Source organism: Pavona decussata, unplaced genomic scaffold, assembly GCF_977016875.1.
Source record: "Pavona decussata unplaced genomic scaffold, jaPavDecu1.1 SCAFFOLD_106, whole genome shotgun sequence".
NCBI classification, from domain to species: Eukaryota; Metazoa; Cnidaria; class Anthozoa; order Scleractinia; family Agariciidae; genus Pavona; species Pavona decussata.
This window is the reverse complement of record NW_028145520.1, coordinates 1,161,920-1,181,346: the sequence shown is the minus strand read 5'-3', so window position 1 is coordinate 1,181,346 and position 19,427 is coordinate 1,161,920. Positions and strand designations below refer to the sequence as shown.

General features: G+C 39.8%; 1 protein-coding gene across 2 annotated transcripts; it reads left to right on the top strand.

The window, feature by feature from the left end:
* Positions 1-2,497: 2,497 nt before the first annotated feature.
* Positions 2,498-18,855, top strand: LOC146471136 (uncharacterized). 2 transcript variants are annotated; one of them, XM_085121143.1, is made up of 4 exons: positions 2,498-2,660; positions 11,278-11,554; positions 14,217-14,718; positions 18,555-18,855. In XM_085121143.1, the coding sequence occupies exons 1-4, from the start codon at positions 2,528-2,530 to the stop codon at positions 18,600-18,602; spliced, it is 960 nt and encodes a 319-aa protein (XP_084977269.1). In that variant the 5' UTR covers positions 2,498-2,527; the 3' UTR covers positions 18,603-18,855. The 2 variants fall into 2 exon arrangements, with proteins under 2 accessions (XP_084977269.1, XP_084977268.1); XM_085121142.1 differs by having other exon boundaries at positions 18,548-18,855.
* Positions 18,856-19,427: the final 572 nt, after the last annotated feature.

Below are 19,427 nucleotides of genomic sequence, written 5' to 3'. Positions count from 1 at the left end.
CCCTTGGATGCGAGACACCTCTGAAGGTATAGGGTAACCTTAAATTTCAAAATTCCTGTGCGAGATTTTAGCTCGCAAAATTTCGTAAACAACACATGCCTCAGGGGATAACTCCGCTCGTAGTGCCGCGAGCCAGTCAACACTCCATGGAATCAACAACACTACAGGTAGCACATAATTCTCGTTAAATACGAAAGTCGCGAAAATCCAGAAGTATGCAGGCCGGCAGGTAGCAGGTCTGTAAGTCTGCCAGGCTGCAAGTCTGCAGTCTGCATTTGTCGCACACCGCGGTCCTGTCTTCACATTTATTCCATTGCGCATATGCTTATGCATATGGTCGTACAACAAGGTTCTAGAACCTTCTAAAATTTATTTTTCAGTTATCTTACATAAGCGCCGTGTGCTATTAAAAGACAATAACATATGACTCAGCATTCTAAAATGTTCTGGAGTCTTCTGGGAAATATAGGCAATTTTTGCACCAAAACCCCCTCTTGAGAAGAAACTTGCAAACGAGATATTGTCTCAGTAAGAGGAACTTGACGGGAAGTCCAATGTTTTCTGTTACTCCATAGCTCAACTTGGATAGTCGGCACCAACATTATTACCAACGAATTACGGTCAACTCGGCACCAGGGAGTCTCGCCACCAACCAACTCGCCACCACGAAACCACCTCGCCACTCGCCACCAAGCGAAGCCTTCTCGCCACCAACGATCCACTTAATAAATCTAACACTAAACCGACAACGCGAAGCTATAACTCACATAAAGCTTGACGTGGACTCGTCGGTTGTGTTGTAATGGGTATCCGGTCAGATCGTTCCACTTACTAGATAGTTCATAGATCACTCCACGAGTGTTATTCGAGTGTAAGTTCAGTTGCTCACATAAAACGATCAGAAAGATCAGACTGTTGACAGTCACGATAGAGTATCCCTGTATTGATTATATACTACAAACATGACCGAATACTGCTCGTACGATCGATCAAGGCGACGAACTGTTTACATGATAGATCGAGTCCACCTTCCCTTCTACCTGCTAGTGGAGCTGCTGCACCAGGAAGCTAGGCTCGTATCTATCCAGATACAGCTGGTGTCTGACGGAGCCACCGGCCCCCTGCGGGGGGCCACCAGATCTTCAAAAGTCATGACCAAAACAAATTTGTGTGTTAATTGTGTGGTTCTTTTTTTTAAAAATCCTTTTTCGTTTTATAGCCAAACACTTTATACGTTGAGAGACTTAATACAAAACATTGGCTTCGACTTTCAGGCTGTAACTTTGCACAAACATTTAAAAATCTTTCAGCAACTTCTTCATGCCACGCTTAGAGTTGCCGCAGAGTCGACCATACCAAAATGTATCTTCAGGAATGTAATATTCTGGGCCGATAAACCATCCGCAATTCGTTTTAATTCTAACCGCGGACAACGGGGTGTTTACCACTTACATGGAAAACCCGGAAATTCCAGTTGGAAAATCAAATGGTACTGACGCATCATTCAAGTATGGAGCACTTCTGAAATAATGGGCTTTTGGTCAAAGGGATACATTTTTATTACCCCTTTTGGGATTTACAGCTGATTTTCATACATTTTGTATGTTATCCATCTTCTGTTAAGGCAAGCTAAGTCATTTCGTATTTATGCCGAAAATTTCCATCCGCGTGGGTTGCGTAAATGGTAAGCACCCAGGTGTTCCATTAGAAAACTACTGGAGGAGCGGCTACACAGCTCACACAATTCCACACTCCCCAAAATTATAAAAACTATACGATACGTCAACATCAAACTTAGCTTGCAGTTCTTAAGTGTATCAGTCCTAATAACCTAACAAGTCACTTAAACAAAATCTGCCAAGTATCGAGGGGCATGTCTGTTCCTAGTAGGGTAGCGGTTTTCTGGGACGCCTATAAGGGGAGCAGACTGCACGGGTTCAATTGGCGGTGTTGGGGTTTCTGACTAGTGGTCAGGGTTTTTTCCAGCTGAAATTCTGGCTTTTCAGCGGCCAACGATGCCGGAATCAGGTCAGCTGGGACCTACTTTTGATTAGCAATAGACGCTTTTCGCTTGGGGAACGCTGACGAGCTAGAAATCGCGAAATTCGCGTCTCTACTGTTCCTCTATTATTATTCTTCAATCCCTCCTTGGATGTTTGCACGGCCCTGTCAGCCAGTCCATTTGACGCAGGGTGACAGGGCGCGGTTCTGATGTAACGTATTCCGTTTTTTTCGAGGAAATCTTCAAACCAGTTGTCTGTGACGACGATTTCCGGCAGACCATCTGTTGCATCAGTGATTCTCAATTTCTCAAATCTCAATGGTTTCACTTGATGTCAACATGTTCATGACATTGGAAACGCCTCCATCATTGGAGTAGTATTCTATCGTGATGAAGAACATTTCTCCGAGGACCGGACCTACATAGTAGTACTGTATCATTTGAGTCAAGCATATCCACCCAAAACGTGCCCGAGTACTCCCCACCCCACCCCTAAGAGAGCCTTGGTCAAAATGATTCACGAAAATGGCGGCGGCTGAGGCACGGTGCGTTGAAAAGATTGTTCACGTCTCTTCTTTTGTTCCCAACCTTGTCAACCACCTTTCCAAACGTTGCCCGCATGTAAAATTTATCGACGTCCCCGCTGGATGCAGCGAAGGTAGGATTTACGATCAAATAATTTGAACCCGCAGGGGTATTCTGCAAGGCCGAACTCCGAACCTACTTTAATATAAATAGCTATAGAATGCAGGGCCACTTTTCCTCTATTATAAATTCAAGTGGCTAAGCGGCTCACCAGTCAAATAGAACAAGTATTATTCAAGCGGCTCGGCGGCTTGCCGGTGAACTGGCGAACCATCGAGCCACTAAATAAGCCTTTTACAGGGTAGTATTCAGTGCGTTACCAATCAATGACAATCGATGGCAATCGATGTCAATCAATCGATTGATATTGGTAATCGAGGAACAATCGTTCGCCTAAGGTTTTGTGATTATCGATTGTCATCAATTATCAATATAAATTGATAATCGATAAGAATCGATCAATTAAATAACATTGATTTTCATCAATTACCAATTTCATCGATTACCAATATTAATCGATCACTTGCTGCCATTGGTTTTTATTTGACTTAAATTTTCATGAAATACATTCAGTTTAAACTACACGGTCTGTACTGTATGTTACATTTTATTAGCAAAAACAACGATAACCATAAGCCATGATAAGTTTTATTACAAAAACAACGATATTCTAATTCGTAACTAGATTGTGTAGCAGCTTTACTTCAGAGGAGAAAGAGCGCTCAGTACAAATTGACGCCGTCAGGTGTGGTAGAACTTGAACAAAACCTTACGTTTGCTCGAGCAAGGCAACAGAACCAAGAAATTGACAGTTTTATCTGCTGACGGATAATAAACTTAATGAAAGTTGATTTCCAAGCCAGGTTATCTAAAAAAATGGGTATCGTTTAGACAAAACCGTATTTTTTTATGGAACATTTGAAATCGCTACACCTGATAATTAAATCAGGGATGCGTGCAAGTGAGCAAATTATCACGTGCAGTGAAAATTGAAAATTTTTAATTCAAAAATACCTTTTATTTGCACTTGATCTGGCTCGAGAATCAATTTAAATAAAGTTTACCTTCTCTTGGCTAGGTAAAATTCTTAGTTTCTTGCCGGGTTACCTTGGAATCTTGTCAGAATTCAACATAGTTTCAACGGCTTTTCTTTGATTGACGTCCACCAAAACGCAACTTTATCCGATTCTTTTGAATGCCGAAGGTCATGTGTTATTGGTAACCGCTATAACATTAGAAAATAATATTCGCTCTGCCTACTCTCACAAATATCGGAATTTATTTTGAATAGCAATCGATGGCAATCCATGAAGTTTGCAACTACTTTTGTGTGATTATCGATTGGCCATCGATTGGCCAATGCCAATCAATGCCAATTAATTAACCGTAATCGATTACCATCGATGGATCGATTGATTTTCCGATCATCGACTTTCATTGATTGGTAACACCCTGTGGTATTAAAAGGGGTTATGTGTGATTTGAGCAATAAATTTCAGTATTTAAAAATACTGAAATTTATTTATCCTTAAAAGGATAAATCTGAGTAGTCATCAGATATGGCATGTGATTGATACTGATGGCTTCATAACAGCAGACATTGTCAACGATGCTGAAGAACTGATATCTACTGCCTGCCTGAAATAGAAGGGTTTCCTGTTCATTCTGTGAGTACCGGAGAACAGATGAGGTAAAAAACACACAACAAAAGACAGAAAACAAAACAACTCTAAACAAGACCTAACCACAATAGGTCAAAAACAATTACACAAATACAGTGCTCCCTGGCACCTACAGAAAGGACCCTGCAAGGAGGGTTAATATTACTTTTTTTTATTGTCGTACCTGTTAGGGGTTAAAATTTTTGGTGTGGTACCCCTTAGGGTGCTAAAATCTAAAATAACTTCTGTCCGAAAAATATGAGAGGAAGTACATCTCAGTCAGCAGATTTGGTGCCTCATACGGGCAGAAAAAATTGTTCAGACCACACCTATGAAACGGAATTCTGGTACCTTTTAGTGGTTCTTTTCAAAAATTATTTCCGACAATCGCCCCTGTCACATTAAAATGGGAGTGCCCCCCTCGGGACTAGCATGTACTGTGGATGTTGTGCATCCATGTTATTTTGCTTTTTGCCTAAGGCCTGAATTTTGAAGGATTTGGTCACATGGAACTGCCACGACATTCAAGCAGAGGCAAACCTCCTGCATGTAGTAAATTAGACTTGGTTCACAAAATTAAAACCTGCTAGTGTTTAGAGCACAAAATCCTCAGTACAGGCTAAAACTGGATAAGTTTGAAGTGTCTTTGTGATGTTTTGGCCAAAAAAGTGATTTGGACCCTTGGAGTATACCCTTCAGTCTCTTGTCAATAAGAAATTTATTGAAAAGCTGGGGACATAAAGTGTTTATGTCAAATTTTAATTGTTTTTCATTTATAATATAACCAAACTGTGGGCACTAAATGGACATACTGTATATTTGTCAAATAACCACATGCCAAAAATGGCAGCAATCCAAAGAAAGTAGGAAACAAATCTAAAATTGTGAAAGGGATGATTGGTCATCATGGTACGAATATAATAACAAAAAAAATAATCATTTGTATAAATGACGTAGTCACTTAAGTTTCATCAGCCGATTGACCTTGATTGATCACACTTCAGTATTAGGGAGCTAAAGCAGCGACAACGGCAACGAAAACGAAAACGTCACCTGAAAATATAACTTTATTTCATTTGTGCTACTTCGCGATTATTTCAACTCGCTTAACTTCTACAGAAACGGTGAACTATCCAGGAACCAAATTGGTAGGAGTGGCGTACAAGTTAAGAAAGAAAATGAAAATTTCACCGTCGTGCATTCAAGTTTTCCACAAAACCTTAAATAAGGTCATTTCACGTTGTTGTTTTGCAGAGGACAGCGAAGAAATGTACCAAAATGTAAAACGCATGTGCAGAGCGATTGTTTTTGGCCATTAAACCTATTGTTTTGTGGCATTGTCGTTGTCGTTGCATGTCGTCGCCATCGTCGTTGCTTAGGCTCCCTATTTATAACTTGAAGGTCTTCTGTGGATTTTGACCCTTGCTTTTTAGGAAAAGAAACTTTCTCCTTGGGGTCCGCAGTTGTTTCATTCTCCTGTTACGTTTCTTTATCGTTGTTATTCAAGCATCCAGAATTTCTATTCCATTATCCCTGTTGATGTTGTTCATGTGTAGCCTGATACGCATGGTTTCCTTGATGTTGTGTGTTGACTAGTGTGAGTCTCAATCAATAAAGTTTACCTTGTTCCCAAGCAGATAGTGGCCAGTGTTGTTGTCATTCTCTGAAACAGCAGATTAGTCTGGGTGTTGGTCATATTATCCCTCTTGTGTTCTTTTATCTTTTCCTGCATAGGCCTTTCTGTTTCACCAATGTAGACTTTGCCACATTTGTAGGTGGTCTTGTATGCTACACCATCTTGTTTAGACACGTAAGCCGCGTCCTTAGCCTGCACCAAGTGGGAACTAAGTGTTGTGTCTGATTTGAAGACACCATGCATACACCTTGTTGTTGTAAGCAGCAGCAAAGTGGCTCAGAAGTCCCTCTGTGTACAGTACGGTAGAACCATTGTCAGCTTAAAGTCTGCTGTGGGTTCTCTGCTCAGTGTTGGACTACAGGTCTTGGTCAACTTCTGCAAAATAGGAAAAATTCAACATTTACAGTTTTCTTTGGATCGCTCTCAGTCTTGGCATATGGCCTATATATGACAGCTCATTTGAGAAAGTAACTCAGGCCCATTGTTTTCGCCTAATTTTGTTGCATCTTTGATAAAACCAAAACTCCACCTCAAATTAGGCAAAGGCCGTTTATGCCTCCACAGGGCGCGACGAAAGTGCTGTCCGATAGCCCGGGGCTAGTGGAATGACTTGTCGGGCTAGCGTTTTCTTATCGCAGCTTGCCCGACGGGCAAGCACCACCATAATGGTTCCTCTCTTCTGATGATGATAAATTGAGCTTTTATACCAAAAATTGTATAGCAGAAAGCTCCTGAGGGAAAAGGACAACGTTATGAGGCCAATTATGAGGCCAAATTATCGTAGCATGACAACGTCTTGCGCCACATTTTAGTTGCGTCCGTAAATAACGTCATGAGTTTTTCTGTTTACATAAGCGCCCGAAATATATTTTTTGAAATGACAATATTTGCCGACTGACAGCGTGCAGTGCGAGACAATCAGTCTAGTTAAATTCCAGCCAAGTCACGGTTCAGTGGATTTTCTCGGAATTTTAGGTGCGTTTCGTTGGGAAAATCCAAATCCGGATTCTTGTTTCTATTTTAATGCTGCCAATTCATTATTAAAACTAGAAATACGTGACTCGCAAAACCTCGCGAAGCTGGGGCTGGGTGGAAAGCCCTCTTTACTCGTATTGTAGCATCAAACAGGCGCATAAGATTTTTTTTTGATGAGCATGGTGTTTTCGTAGTTCCACGGGCTAGTTTGCGGTTGAAAATCTATTTCTGACGCGACGTAATGTACAACGGGCGTGCAGCGCTGTCGTGTTCGATGAATTTATTTCCCACGGAAAATTATTTACCGCGGCCACAAAACGTGTAATTTCTTTAATGCAATCTTTCACAAAAAAGATTTCTAAAAGAAAGGGAAAAGATTCTGGAGAGATAGTTCTGTATCCAGTGAATATTGATGAACATTGCAGTTGAAATTTGATCATGCACGCATATTTTTTTCGATGTATGCAAATTTTGCTCCAGACGACGCGAGACAGTCTGACGTCATTGTGCGGACACCTTCAAAGATATAAACATATACACATATATCTGAGCTGATTTTCCAGAAGGTGGCTACAGAAATTGACGTTTTTGTTACCTTTTCTTAAGATATTTATTTATGTTTTTTTTTTTTAGCGTTTCTTATTGAATTTCACATCAGTAACTTAATAGATTACAATGGTCATTATCAAATATTTATAAAACCAAAATATTTTTCTACTACCCCCCCCCCCTCCCTCCCTGATTTGCTAACCTAGCCCCACTCTCTCTCAAATGTCTTCTAACCGCGCAACGATTTGGCTTTGAATTCGGCGCGCGCTCTGAGATCAGAACTAAGTCATTAGACCTAGCGTTTCGTTTGGCTTCCTGAAGCAAAGTTTTCCTGAGGACATCATTAAGTCTAGTGATGGGAGAAGTCTTACGAGTGCAGTTTCTGCCTCGTACTAATATGCTTGCTACCAATAGTCCTCTTTTAAGCTAAACGAGTAATTTTCAGTTACTCGGGCTTGGACTATTAAAGGCTTGTATATTGTGGGCTTTGCTTGAGGAGGTGACAGTCTTTGGCTTTAAAAAGTAGGTCTTAGGGATGAGTTCTTTTCGGGCAACGTGAAATTTTCGCGAATTGTTTACCCAGCCAAAGACTTAATATATTTTTGTGGTGGAAAAGGGCGCTAACCCTTCCCTTTTCAAATGTTGATTTCAACATCCGGGATATAAGCTGATATGGAAAACACTAGCAAGATTGGGCAAGGATTTTCTCTTCAAGAAGCGTGAGTTTGAAAAGCTTTTCTATTATTTTTCGCCGTTATAACTGTAGCGTTGTTAGGCTAGTCATCGATTAGTCGAGAAGTGCGATTTTGGTCGGATTTCCGGACTCAATGTCATAAATAATTTCCAGATGTTCGTTCGGCGTGATTCTCATTACGTCTTGAACTTATAATTAACACGGAAAATCAATTTAAAACGCTGTCTTGCCCCGATTAAGCCGATTCTTTTGTGGAAGGCTAGTCTTGAGCGCTTAACGACCGGGTTTTGGTTGAGATTTAAGATGCGTTGGCGCCGTTAATAATTACCAAGTGTTACACTTGTTTAGTCGGATCACAGGTCATGTTTCATTTCACTCGGATGTCAATGTCACGTATAATTCCAAAGAAAAGCCCCTCTTTTCTCTTGCATAGTATTTCCTGACCTTACTTTCTTGTGATGAACCGTAACTGGAGTATTGTTAATGACTAGCATATTCCTTCAGCTTAGAAAGTCTCAAAATGTGCTCAATTTCTGTAGCCACCTTTTTGAAAATCAGCTCAGATATATATATAAATATATTTTTCGCTCGAATTCGCGCGGCTTAGCTCCGCTCGGGCCGGTTCGGCCCGACAAATTTATTAACCCCGCTACGCTCGGGCCTTCGGCCCTCGCTTCGCGAGGAACGAAAAAGGCCCGCTTCGTATAAAATAAAAATAAAAAAACAGGAAAAAACTCGCTTGAAGTAAAGCTAGCAGACCTGGCGCCGTAATGGAGTTGCGTGTTTTTATTTTTTATCGGATGCTAACAGCGCCAGGTGTGGAAGAGTTTGTCAGCTCGTCAGCTTGACGAGCTTTGAAGAGAATTTACTCCATCAAATTTCGACAGACTTCAGATTACAGTGGTAGTTTAATTGACCAATCGCAACGTTCATGACATTCACCAAAATAACTGTGTTGTGATTTCCATAAACTTATAGTATTTTTCGCAGTCGACGTGGTAAAATGTAAACATCAAAGGAACGAACCCATTCGAGTGCAGAGGTTATTTTTCCTTTATTATTTCGCCCATGTTTGAATGAAATTTTACTCTGAAGCAGTCATTTGCAATTTATAAAAAAGTTCTGGTCTTACAAAGCGAAATCAAAATATATGAAGAATAAGTTTATATCTATGCTTGGCATCATTACTTGTATTTTGCATAATTAAAGAAATCTAATTATTGTTTATAAACAATTTAATTTCGGGCTAGCTCCTCAGACCTTCGGGCTAGTAATCTCAAGTAACAGCTTGCCCGAAGGGCAACCTTATCTTTTCATTTTCGTCTCACCCTGCTCCAGCCTTCAATTGAAGGCAATAAGGGTGTAAATCACTTTTTTTGGCCAAAATGTCAGAAAATGCGCCAAACTTTCCAATTTTTAGCATGCACTGGTGATTCTGTGTGTTAAATGTGCATCCATCTTGTTTTGCATTTTTGTCTAAATGTTAAATCACATGAAACTGCCACATAGAGGCAAACTTCCTAGTAAATTAACCTTTGCAAAATAGATTTAAGAACTTTAAGAATCCATATTGCAGGCTAGAATTGAGCAAGTTTGACACATTTTTCTAATTTTTTGTCCAACAAAGAGATATATACCCTTTATGCCCCTTCAATATTTATTGATAGTAACGGCTGCTTTGATGAACATACAGCCTGGGTGTATCAGTACAATGTGTCAAAGTTTAAAAAGGCGCACTAAAAACAGAAACATACTCGTGAGCTTTACTGTTTGGGATCAGGCAGTTTATTTAAATTCTATACTTTAACAATACACTAAACTGATTTAAATGATACTAATTACAACTACTGTATATAATAAAATAAGAAAACTAAAGGCCCATACGAAGACTGAAATTAAAGTAATTATTACAATGTTACAAAAAAATCATAACTGCCCTAGAAGTGGGTGTGTGGGAGAACCGAAAAAGATAAAATGCTAAAGTGCAATTATTGTGAAGGCTGTGCTAACCAGCTCTATTGCCGTAAACGCATACGAATAAAGTAATTATTACTTTTAATAAGTATCTCAGGCTATGTAGAGTAAAGTATGGTGCATTTACAGTTGTGCAATCTATTGTCTATTATACACTAATTTTTCCTTACATCAACTATGGTTTAATGAGCTGGGGCAACACCTATACCACCCATCTCAACAAAATTCGCACCGCCCAAAACAAATGTGTAAAAAATATATTCTTCGCTCACAAAAGAGAAAATGCCACTGTTTACTTCAATCTACTGGGAATTCTAACCATTGACAATGCATTCAAACTCAAGGTTGCCATTTTCACGTTCAAAATAATAAATGATCAAATATGTCCTGTTTTTGCAAACTCTATTTCCACAGCATCCTCTCGACACTCGTACAATACCCGATTTTCATCTCGACAAGATTTTTGGAAGACCAAAAATACGTACTAACTACGGTAAACACACTTTTCAATTCGCAGCATCACAAATATGGGAAACAATAGACTGTAACATTAAGCAATCAAACTCCGCTTCTTCGTTTAAAACCAAATACAGGAAAAAATTTGCTTATAAACCAAAAGTAATGTAGAGTTCTTCACCCTCATCCGTTCGCTAAACACGCTCTTTTTCTTTTTCAAACCTTTCCAAATACACCGAAATAATTTTCTCTTCCATCGTAAGCAGTGCCCAACTCGAAAACAGCATGCTCCTTTGGGCGCTGCTCACACTAAACCAAACAAATTTATTCTTTAATTCTCCTTTGTAATATAAATGTTTATTGTTTTTTATGTAATGTATTGAATCTCGTTGTACCTGTGAAAAATAAAATTGAATTGAATTGAATATTGTAGACAAATGTTATTGGTTTGGCTGATGTGTTGTGATTTTCATGCCATTAGTAGTTTCTCAATCAGTACTCCATGTAGCCACGTTTTCGTCCCCTCGCCCTTTCCTTCGCGCGTCTCTCTAGGAGCCTGGAACAGGCTATACTCCATGATCCTACCTGTCAAACTACTGGCCATTTGTTACTGTCTAGATTTAAAACGGGATGAATATTCAGTGTGCAGTCAGGTCAATAAGTAATGGTAAACCAAATGTTAATTAGCTTGCTATGACCTTGCACCTTGATTTATTCCACAATATTTTGTACCTTGTTTATCTAGAGGTAGAAAAACTAAAAGAAGCCAAAGTTATCCTGGCAGATTGTCGCACTGCACCTCTTCACCTTTCTAAACTTCCTCAACTCAAATGGATGCAGCTAACATCGGCAGGAATAGATGCAGTCACTCAGCACCTGACAGCTCAACAGCGGAGTTCATTACTTTTAACAAGATGTGGTGGTGTGTTTGGTCCTCACATGGCACAGTATGTCATTGGCCATATTATTTCTTGGGAAAGGGAGTTTCGAAAAATGTGGACGGATCAACAGCACTGCAAATGGCATGTATACATCTACATGGTTCATTTTTCATACTTAATCTACATTTAGGGACCTTTAGGCCACTTTAGAAGCAACCAGACACACATGTGACACAATAATGTTTGATGGGCAGAACAATGGCTCTACATAATTGCAAGATACGTGTTATCTCATTTCTCCAATAAAAAAGTTTAAGGTTTAATGAAAAATAATTTAAACATGTTCACAATGACAAAGTTTCCATTTTCTCTCTGACCCTGTGAATGAAGCCATAAAGAGTTCATCAGAATTAGACAAATGTAATAAGTGCATAGTTGTAAGGATGAGATTTTATGATATAATATGTGATAAAGAATGCCATTGTAGTTGCTTGAAGTCCCCCTTAAATTTATGATGAGACAAGTCACTGCATACCCTGGCTTCAGAGGCCCATTGTCTAAAAATCAAAATGAGCAAATAACCGCATCAGCAGTGATAAAGAGATGGGCCTCTGGCTTCTGGAGTAGCAAAACTCACTTCCCATATATTGATATTGGACAGAGTGTTCCTAGCTTGCTGATTGGTTGTCCTAAAGAAACAACATCTGTGATTGGCTTAATAAAAGTGCGGTATGTCAGTTGTCAAAACTGGTTTTCAAGATGATACTTAGCCAAAAACAATGTCAGCTACTTAAGGATTATTAATTGGGTCAAATCCTAACTAGAGAGGCTGTACTGTGACAGGATACGCTTAAACAAGCCAAACCAAACCTAAATAAAATGCCTCAAATGGCATTTTAATGGCAGTTGGACGGTTGCTTAATAGAAACAACACAAAGTCAAATAAACACAAAACTTATAACCCAGAAATGACCTTTGAGAACAAAATACAAGACATGGGACACATAAGCGCATGGCTTTGTTCAGTCTCAGTAGCATGCAAATCCCCCAAATCATCATGTTAAGCCACTGCAAACATAAAAGAAGCTAGATTGGTCAAAATACCAAGATGGAAGTGACAAATATGTGCATAGAAATCTCTCAAAGACATGATAGTTTTAAAGAAATAAGCTGTGTATGTAAAGGCTTAAAAAGTACCACATATGAACTTTACAGGAGTGGTGTTGGCCTGTCAATACCACTAATACCTTTTAATTAAAGCCTCATCCATATGTTAGTAAGCTTGTGTTGCAAATCCAACAGAAATTGTTGATAGATAATATGGAATACCATCCCATATCATATTAGAACTGCTCCCACTCTCTCTGCTTTTAAAAAAACAAATAAATAACCTAAATAACCAAAGGTCTGGCACACAGGGTAGTAACGTCATTGCAAAGGAATTACCATAAACGTCTTGCCTCTGGAGCTAGGCAGCAAAGGCTTTAAATTCAATGGGATTTGAGTGTAAACTTACTGGTGCTTTCCATTTGTCAGCACAAGCCAGTAAAAGTACTGTTTTGTGGAGCTGGTTCTATGATTTCTTTCAGGATGGCACATTCTGAAAATAGTGCAGGCCATTTCAAAGAATTTAGAAGATCTGGTACATAACTAGGCCTTTGTGTCATTTTCTCTTTGGACTGAATGGTCTGGCTGACCAGTTCCAGCAAATGGAAAGCCCCCTAACTATTTTCAAAGCAGTGAAGGCACCAAATGAGATCAGCTAACCTTTTTTGCTGTATTATATTTAGAAGATAAGCCAACAAATCAATTATGCCTATTCTGGTGTTGAAATCGTATACTAATGAAGAGCTTAAATTATATTTGAGATTTTTGGTCACAAAAAGGCTAATAAAGAGCTAAATAATATTGAGAGCTAAAGTTTAAAAAATTTTGGTCACAGAAGGCCTCAAACCCCTGATGAACATACATGAGACATTTGAACACTCTTGCCTCATACTTGGGAATTTAACTGAGAGTCTGAGCACCAGAGTGGGTTCATTTGATTTAAACAGTCACCTCAGGAATTATTTGCAATAATTAAGACTGTGGGGTTCTGGGTTAAACGGTTTATCAATGTTGTATCAGCCTTATATTTCAAAATTGTTTTTGAGGAGGCTTATTGAAGCCAACGTATTAACATACCACTTGTAATCAGTTTTTCACAGTATGGATTTTAATTTTGTTCTCTATGTACTAAAATCAGACAATTATAGCACATCAATACTATTGAAGTGTACAACAAGCTCTAGGTTACTATGACATTAATTTATTACAAACTAATCAATGTTAATCCCACTTGAGCGGATTAGCAGAACATATATGTGGCATGTGGGGTGTACTCAATAAAGGTTTAGATGGTGACTCTACACTTCTTGTAAAAGACTGATTAAAAGTGCTGTCAGTGGTAATTATAAAAAGTGAACATTTCAATTAGTGAAGACGGACCCAGCAAAACACAAAAGCAATCAATCAAGGTTGCCTTCAGTCCCTGTGGAAACTGTTTAGAGTACTTGTCTCACTTAGTCACTGAAATAAGTCCAAGATTGGTTCTTAGCTTTGCCTAGCATTTCCATTAACAAAGCCACCTGGCAGTAAACTAGGAGAATATTAGCCTCAGAATGTTCAGTAGAGACCCCCGCTGCTTAATTTCCAAGAACTAGATTGGTTGACTTTTTCAAAGTTAATTAGCCCTTCCATTCATTAGTTAGTTGTGAAAAATAGGAAGGTCTGACTTATAAACACTGTTATGCTTTCTTTTAAGGGATGATGAGTGGCGGCAGATGGGCAAATACCGTTTGATGTCTAAAATCAGCATTGGAATTCTTGGAATTGGAGATATAGGAAAGGAAGTAGCTAAAGCATGTAAATCTCTTGGGATGACTGTGTGGGGTGTAGGACGTCAGGAGAAGGCTGAGACACCAGTGTTTGTTGATCACTACAAAACTTTATCAAGTCTCCCTGAAGTATTGCAATCGTGTGATTATGTTTGCAATATATTACCGAGTACACCTACCACTAAATATCTGCTGTCTGGAAATATGCTTGAGAGTGCGGGAAAAGACAATCATCCTGTTTTTATTAATATTGGTAGAGGAGATATCATAGATGAAAAGAGCCTTGTTCATGCATTAAATCAGGGTTGGATATCTGGTGCAATTTTGGACGTGTTTGAAACTGAACCACTACCAAAGGAAAGTGCTCTGTGGAACATGCATCAAGTAATAATCACACCTCATATGGCTGCGCTGTCATTTCCTGAGGAGGTTAGCTAACTATTCTAAAAGTTAATGTGTATGTTAACATTGTATATTCTTCCGCAGGTGATATTGAGGTGATGCCGTTAGGCTTATATGAGATCGGAGCTTACTTCAAGCTTCGATGCGTGGAGGTGTTCTGAGTATTTTATAACGAAATTTTGAGGTACTCCTGGTTTTTCTGGGAGGTGATCTGGGTTTTCTTGGGGGTTTTCCGGTGTTCCTGGATGTGCTACATGCCACGGGAAACCGCTTCTGTCTAGTAGTTAGTGGAAAAATCCAGCAGTTGATTGGCTTGTCGAACACACGCTGGAGATGTTAAAAAAGAGTGCTACAACATACTATTATTTCGCCAAGCGCGATCCTGATAAAACGATTTGTGAAAAGATCACGAGACTGAATATTTTGCCCAACCAATTTTATGCGCTAGCGATATTTTCAGCATCGAAACGTGGGGGGAGGGAGAGGGGGGAGAGGGAGCGATCAATTCGCCAGCTCCACGTCTGTCAATTACACATGAATTACACAATCGGTTGCATAGCTTAAGATTTCTTCGTCAGCATCCTACAGTTCATGTTCTTGTTGTTGTTCAGGTTCTTCCTCTGATGTGTTTTCTTCATTTTTGTCCGACAACGACAGCCTTTGCAATGATGAAGTAGCTCTTTCCGCTGAAGTGGAACACAATGAAAGCAAAACCTTCCCTTAACTCGCAGACATGGTGGAACATTTGCAGCTACTTGCAGTTTATGCTTTACGATCTAAAAGGCATAAAAGCGGTCGAAGTTAGTGTAGAGAGAATCTTGGCTTTAACTGAACACTGAGAGTCAGTCAACGATAGAATGACATCTTCCACGTCGAAATGCCAATTGAACACAATTTCTTTGTTGTCTTCGAACTCATCTGGATGAATCTGTAATTCGTAATCACAACAATTAACAATTATTTACCGAAGTGGAGGTTAATAGTGGTGGACACTGAGGTGGATAATTGTTTTAATATGCGGACCAAAATATCCCTTTATATACAGTGAAACCTGGTTAATACAGACACCATGGGGTCATGCCAAAGTGTCTGTATTATCCAGGTGTCCGTATTGGGCAGGCTCTCAGAAGAAACGTCACGGACACACGTTTTATTGATACAGAAACTAAAGCAGACATTTTTACGGCAGAAAGACGTTGTTTAATTTCTTAACTGTAACTTTAACAAGTTCAAACTAAAGAAACATTACCCTCATTTATCATAGTCTCGGGCTAAAACTACTTTGTTGTTCTTGAAACACAACAACGGAATCGAAGTCCTATCGGCGACAGCCTCCGCGCGGAGGCTGATGCCGATAGCGGCAAGCAAAGGACGTCAAAGAGGAAAAAGGCTACAAACAATGACCGCAGCAAAAGGCCAAGGAAATGAAACTTTTCAGTGTGTAGCAAAGTAGGCAGAAAACTAAAGTGTCAAACACTTATTAAAAAGTGTCAGAAAGCAGCTGCCAGGCTTGTATGTAAGACTTCTCGCTTTGATCACATTACGTCGCTACTTTTTGAGTTGCATTGGTTTCCCATTAAGCACAGGATTAACTTAAAGATCCTCCTAATCACATTTAAAGCTCTGCATGGCCTAGCACCTGATAACATCACAGAACATATAACTGTCAAACCTTTGTCCTGCTACAACTTAAGATCTAATGGCAAACGCTTCCTCCAGCGACCAACGATTAAGACCTCAGCGACCTTAGGAGATCGCTCATTCGCATTTGCAGCACCTACACTATGGAATGAACTTCTCACGAAGATACTCCATGCCAACTCAATATTAACTTTTAAGATACTCCTTAACACTTTTCTGTTTAAAAAAGCGTTTTAGTAGTTTTTTTAGCATTAAGTAACAATGTTTGTAAATTTAAGTAACGACCATTGTAAATTGCTGTGATATGCATTTTTCTTTAATTGTATCATTTTTGTGCGCGAGTAAGCATTTCCGTATGAAACCCGCGCACTACAAATTATTATTAAATTAAGATGTAATTGCGGTCCTCCACGAGTGCCATCCCATCTCTTTCTGCTCTCCCTCCACGCACCTCCTCCAGGTCATTCGTGGTCTGCCCCGTCTAATTTTGCCTTCTGGTGCCCAAGTCAGTGCAGTTCTGGCGATGTTGTTGCCATCTCTTCGTAGTACGTGTCCAATCCATCCCCATCTTCGCATTTTTATCTTTACAGATAGTGGCAGTGTGTTAGTCCGGCTGTACAGTCTCCCGGCCGTTCGAGATTTTGTTTGGCCAGAAAACTCTGAGTATCTTTCGCATGCACTTCCTGTGGAAAGCATCCAGTTTGTTCCTGTCTGAGGCTGCGATTCTCCACATCTCTGCCCCCATACAGTAAGACGGGCACTACACTGGTGTTGAAAATGCGCATCTTGGTTCTCAAGCTGTACTTTGAAGATTTCCATAGGGGCTGTAGCATGCCAAAAGCATTCCTTGCGAGGACCAGTCTTCGTTTGATGTCTGCCTCATTGCCGCCTTGTTTGTCAAGCACTACTTCGAGGTGTGTGAATGCTTCAACGTCATCCACTTCACTGCCACCGACAGTGATGGGGTCACTCTTCTTGCAGTTCAGGTGCATGGTCTTGGTTTTGCTGGGGTTGATGCTGAGTCCTATTGCTTTAGCTACATAGTGAAGGCGGGATGTCTTCTCCTGCATGTCGCTCTGCCTACTTGCAGAGAGTGCCTTATCATCTGCGTAGTCCAGATCTTCTAGAACAATGGTGAAGTTCCAACGCAGTTCTCTTCTTTTATCAAGCGTGTTCCTCACGATTCAATCAATCACGATGGCAAAGATGAGCCAGACATGACACAACCCTGCTTTACACCGCTTTTCACTTAAACCAGTCTGATGTTCCTCCACTCTCGAGGATGCAACCTGAGGTTTGATCCCACAGGTCTCTGATCCATCTCGGGTCTCTGACCATACTCTTGCATTATGACCCTAGTTTCTCTCTGATAACCCTATCAAAGGCTTTCCTGAAGTCGCCAAAGTTCACGTATATGGGAGCCTGCCATTCCATGCGTTGTGCAAGGATGTTTCTATGTGTGGACAATATCTGTTCCATTGTTCCCCCGTCCTTGTCTAAAGCCAGCTTGTTCTTGACGCACCTTCTCATCCACAGCCTTCTTGATTCTGTCGATCAAAATTCTGCGGAAGATCTTCCATGTCACTGATAAGAGGGATATGCCACGGTAGTTGTAGCATGGGGTCTGTTTTACTTTCTTTGGGATTTTTAATGATGAGAGATCTCCAGCCTGATGGGGCTTTCTGCTCGGCCATGATCTTGTTGAAAAGCTTTTGGAGCTTCTTGATGAGGTGTCTTAGGTGCACGTGAGCATTTCTGCGTTGATGGAGTCCATTTCTGGATTTTCCTGTTCTTCAGTCTTGTAATGGCGCCTCTTATCTCGGCTTCACATTTCAACTTAAATGAAGTCGAATTACATTCACAGTGAAGTAGTCTTTGGTCTTTTCTTGTAATTTCTTCCGTCCTTTTCACAGAGAAAGGTTGCACAAACAGTACCTTCATGCGAGAATTTCTGGAGTCTTGCATTGGTATAACCAAGCGGTTTCTTCAATTTGGAGGTGGAAACCCAAACCTGACAATTGTTTAAAGCGTATAAGATTTTTGTAGGCCAAGATTCTCTGTGCCAAAATTGAGCAAAATAAATTGAGATAATCAGACATGCAATTTCAATTTCAAAATGATTGTTTTGTATATTATAACCCTTCAAATATTTCATTAGAAATATCGAGGTTTGGTTTGAAAAATGTTTGACTAACTTTTAAAATTTTTTTTTGAGGTTGCAGAGTTGTTTGCAGAGAATATGTCCTTGTATGAGAGCGGTGGAAAACTAAAATACGTTGTGGATGTGGAGCAAGGATATTAGTTACCGTTGTCACAGGGAATTCAAGGATTTTATTGCAATACCTCTGGAAGACCGGCACTGGAAACAGAATACTTGTAAGCGAGACTGAAACACCTTTGGAGGTTTCCCTGTTCGAGTGACCATCCCGTATAGAACATCCATTTAAAACAACATATTGATTGTACACTATTTTTGTTGAAAACTTTTCATAAAAAACCAATAAATTGATCTTACTTAGTTTATATTCTATCTACTCTTGCTTGTTTTAGTCATGCGTGTAAATATCATGTAATAATTGTTTGCATGTCATTGAGGAGGGTGTAGATGGGGTTAACTGATGGCTGAAATCGGCCAAAATTTTAAGTGTCAGCTGAGAAATGGCCAAAAATTTAAGTTGATAGCTGATAAATTTTAAGTGACTGTTGAATGAATGAATGAATGAATGAATGAATGAGTGAGTGAGTGAGTGAGTGAGTGAGTGAGTGAGTGAGTGAGTGAGTGAGTGAGTGAGTGAGTGAGTGAGTGAGTGAGTGAGTGAGTGAGTGAGTGAGTGAGTGAGTGAGTGAGTGAGTGAGTGAGTGAGTGAGTGAGTGAGTGAGTGAGTGAGTGAGTGAGTGAGTGAGTGAGTGAGTGAGTGAGTGAGTGAGTGAGTGAGTGAGTGAGTGAGTGAGTGAGTGAGTGAGTGAGTGAGTGAGTGAGTGAGTGAGTGAGTGAGTGAGTGAGTGAGTGAGTGAGTGAGTGAGTGAGTGAATGAATGAATGAATGAATGAATGAATGTTTATTTCCCACAATTATAAATAACATAATAAGTACA

What these genes read in the sequence shown, in the direction of transcription:
- LOC146471136 (XM_085121142.1), top strand. Translation starts at nt 2,528, where the DNA reads ATGGCGGCGGCTGAGGCACGGTGCGTTGAAAAGATTGTTCACGTCTCT. An exon ending in GATCAACAGCACTGCAAATG is followed by an intron (nt 11,555 to 14,216) that starts GCATGTATACAT and finishes CTTTCTTTTAAG; the next exon opens with GGATGATGAGTGGCGGCAGA. An exon ending in CGCTGTCATTTCCTGAGGAG is followed by an intron (nt 14,719 to 18,547) that starts GTTAGCTAACTA and finishes TTTTTTTTTGAG; the next exon opens with GTTGCAGAGTTGTTTGCAGA.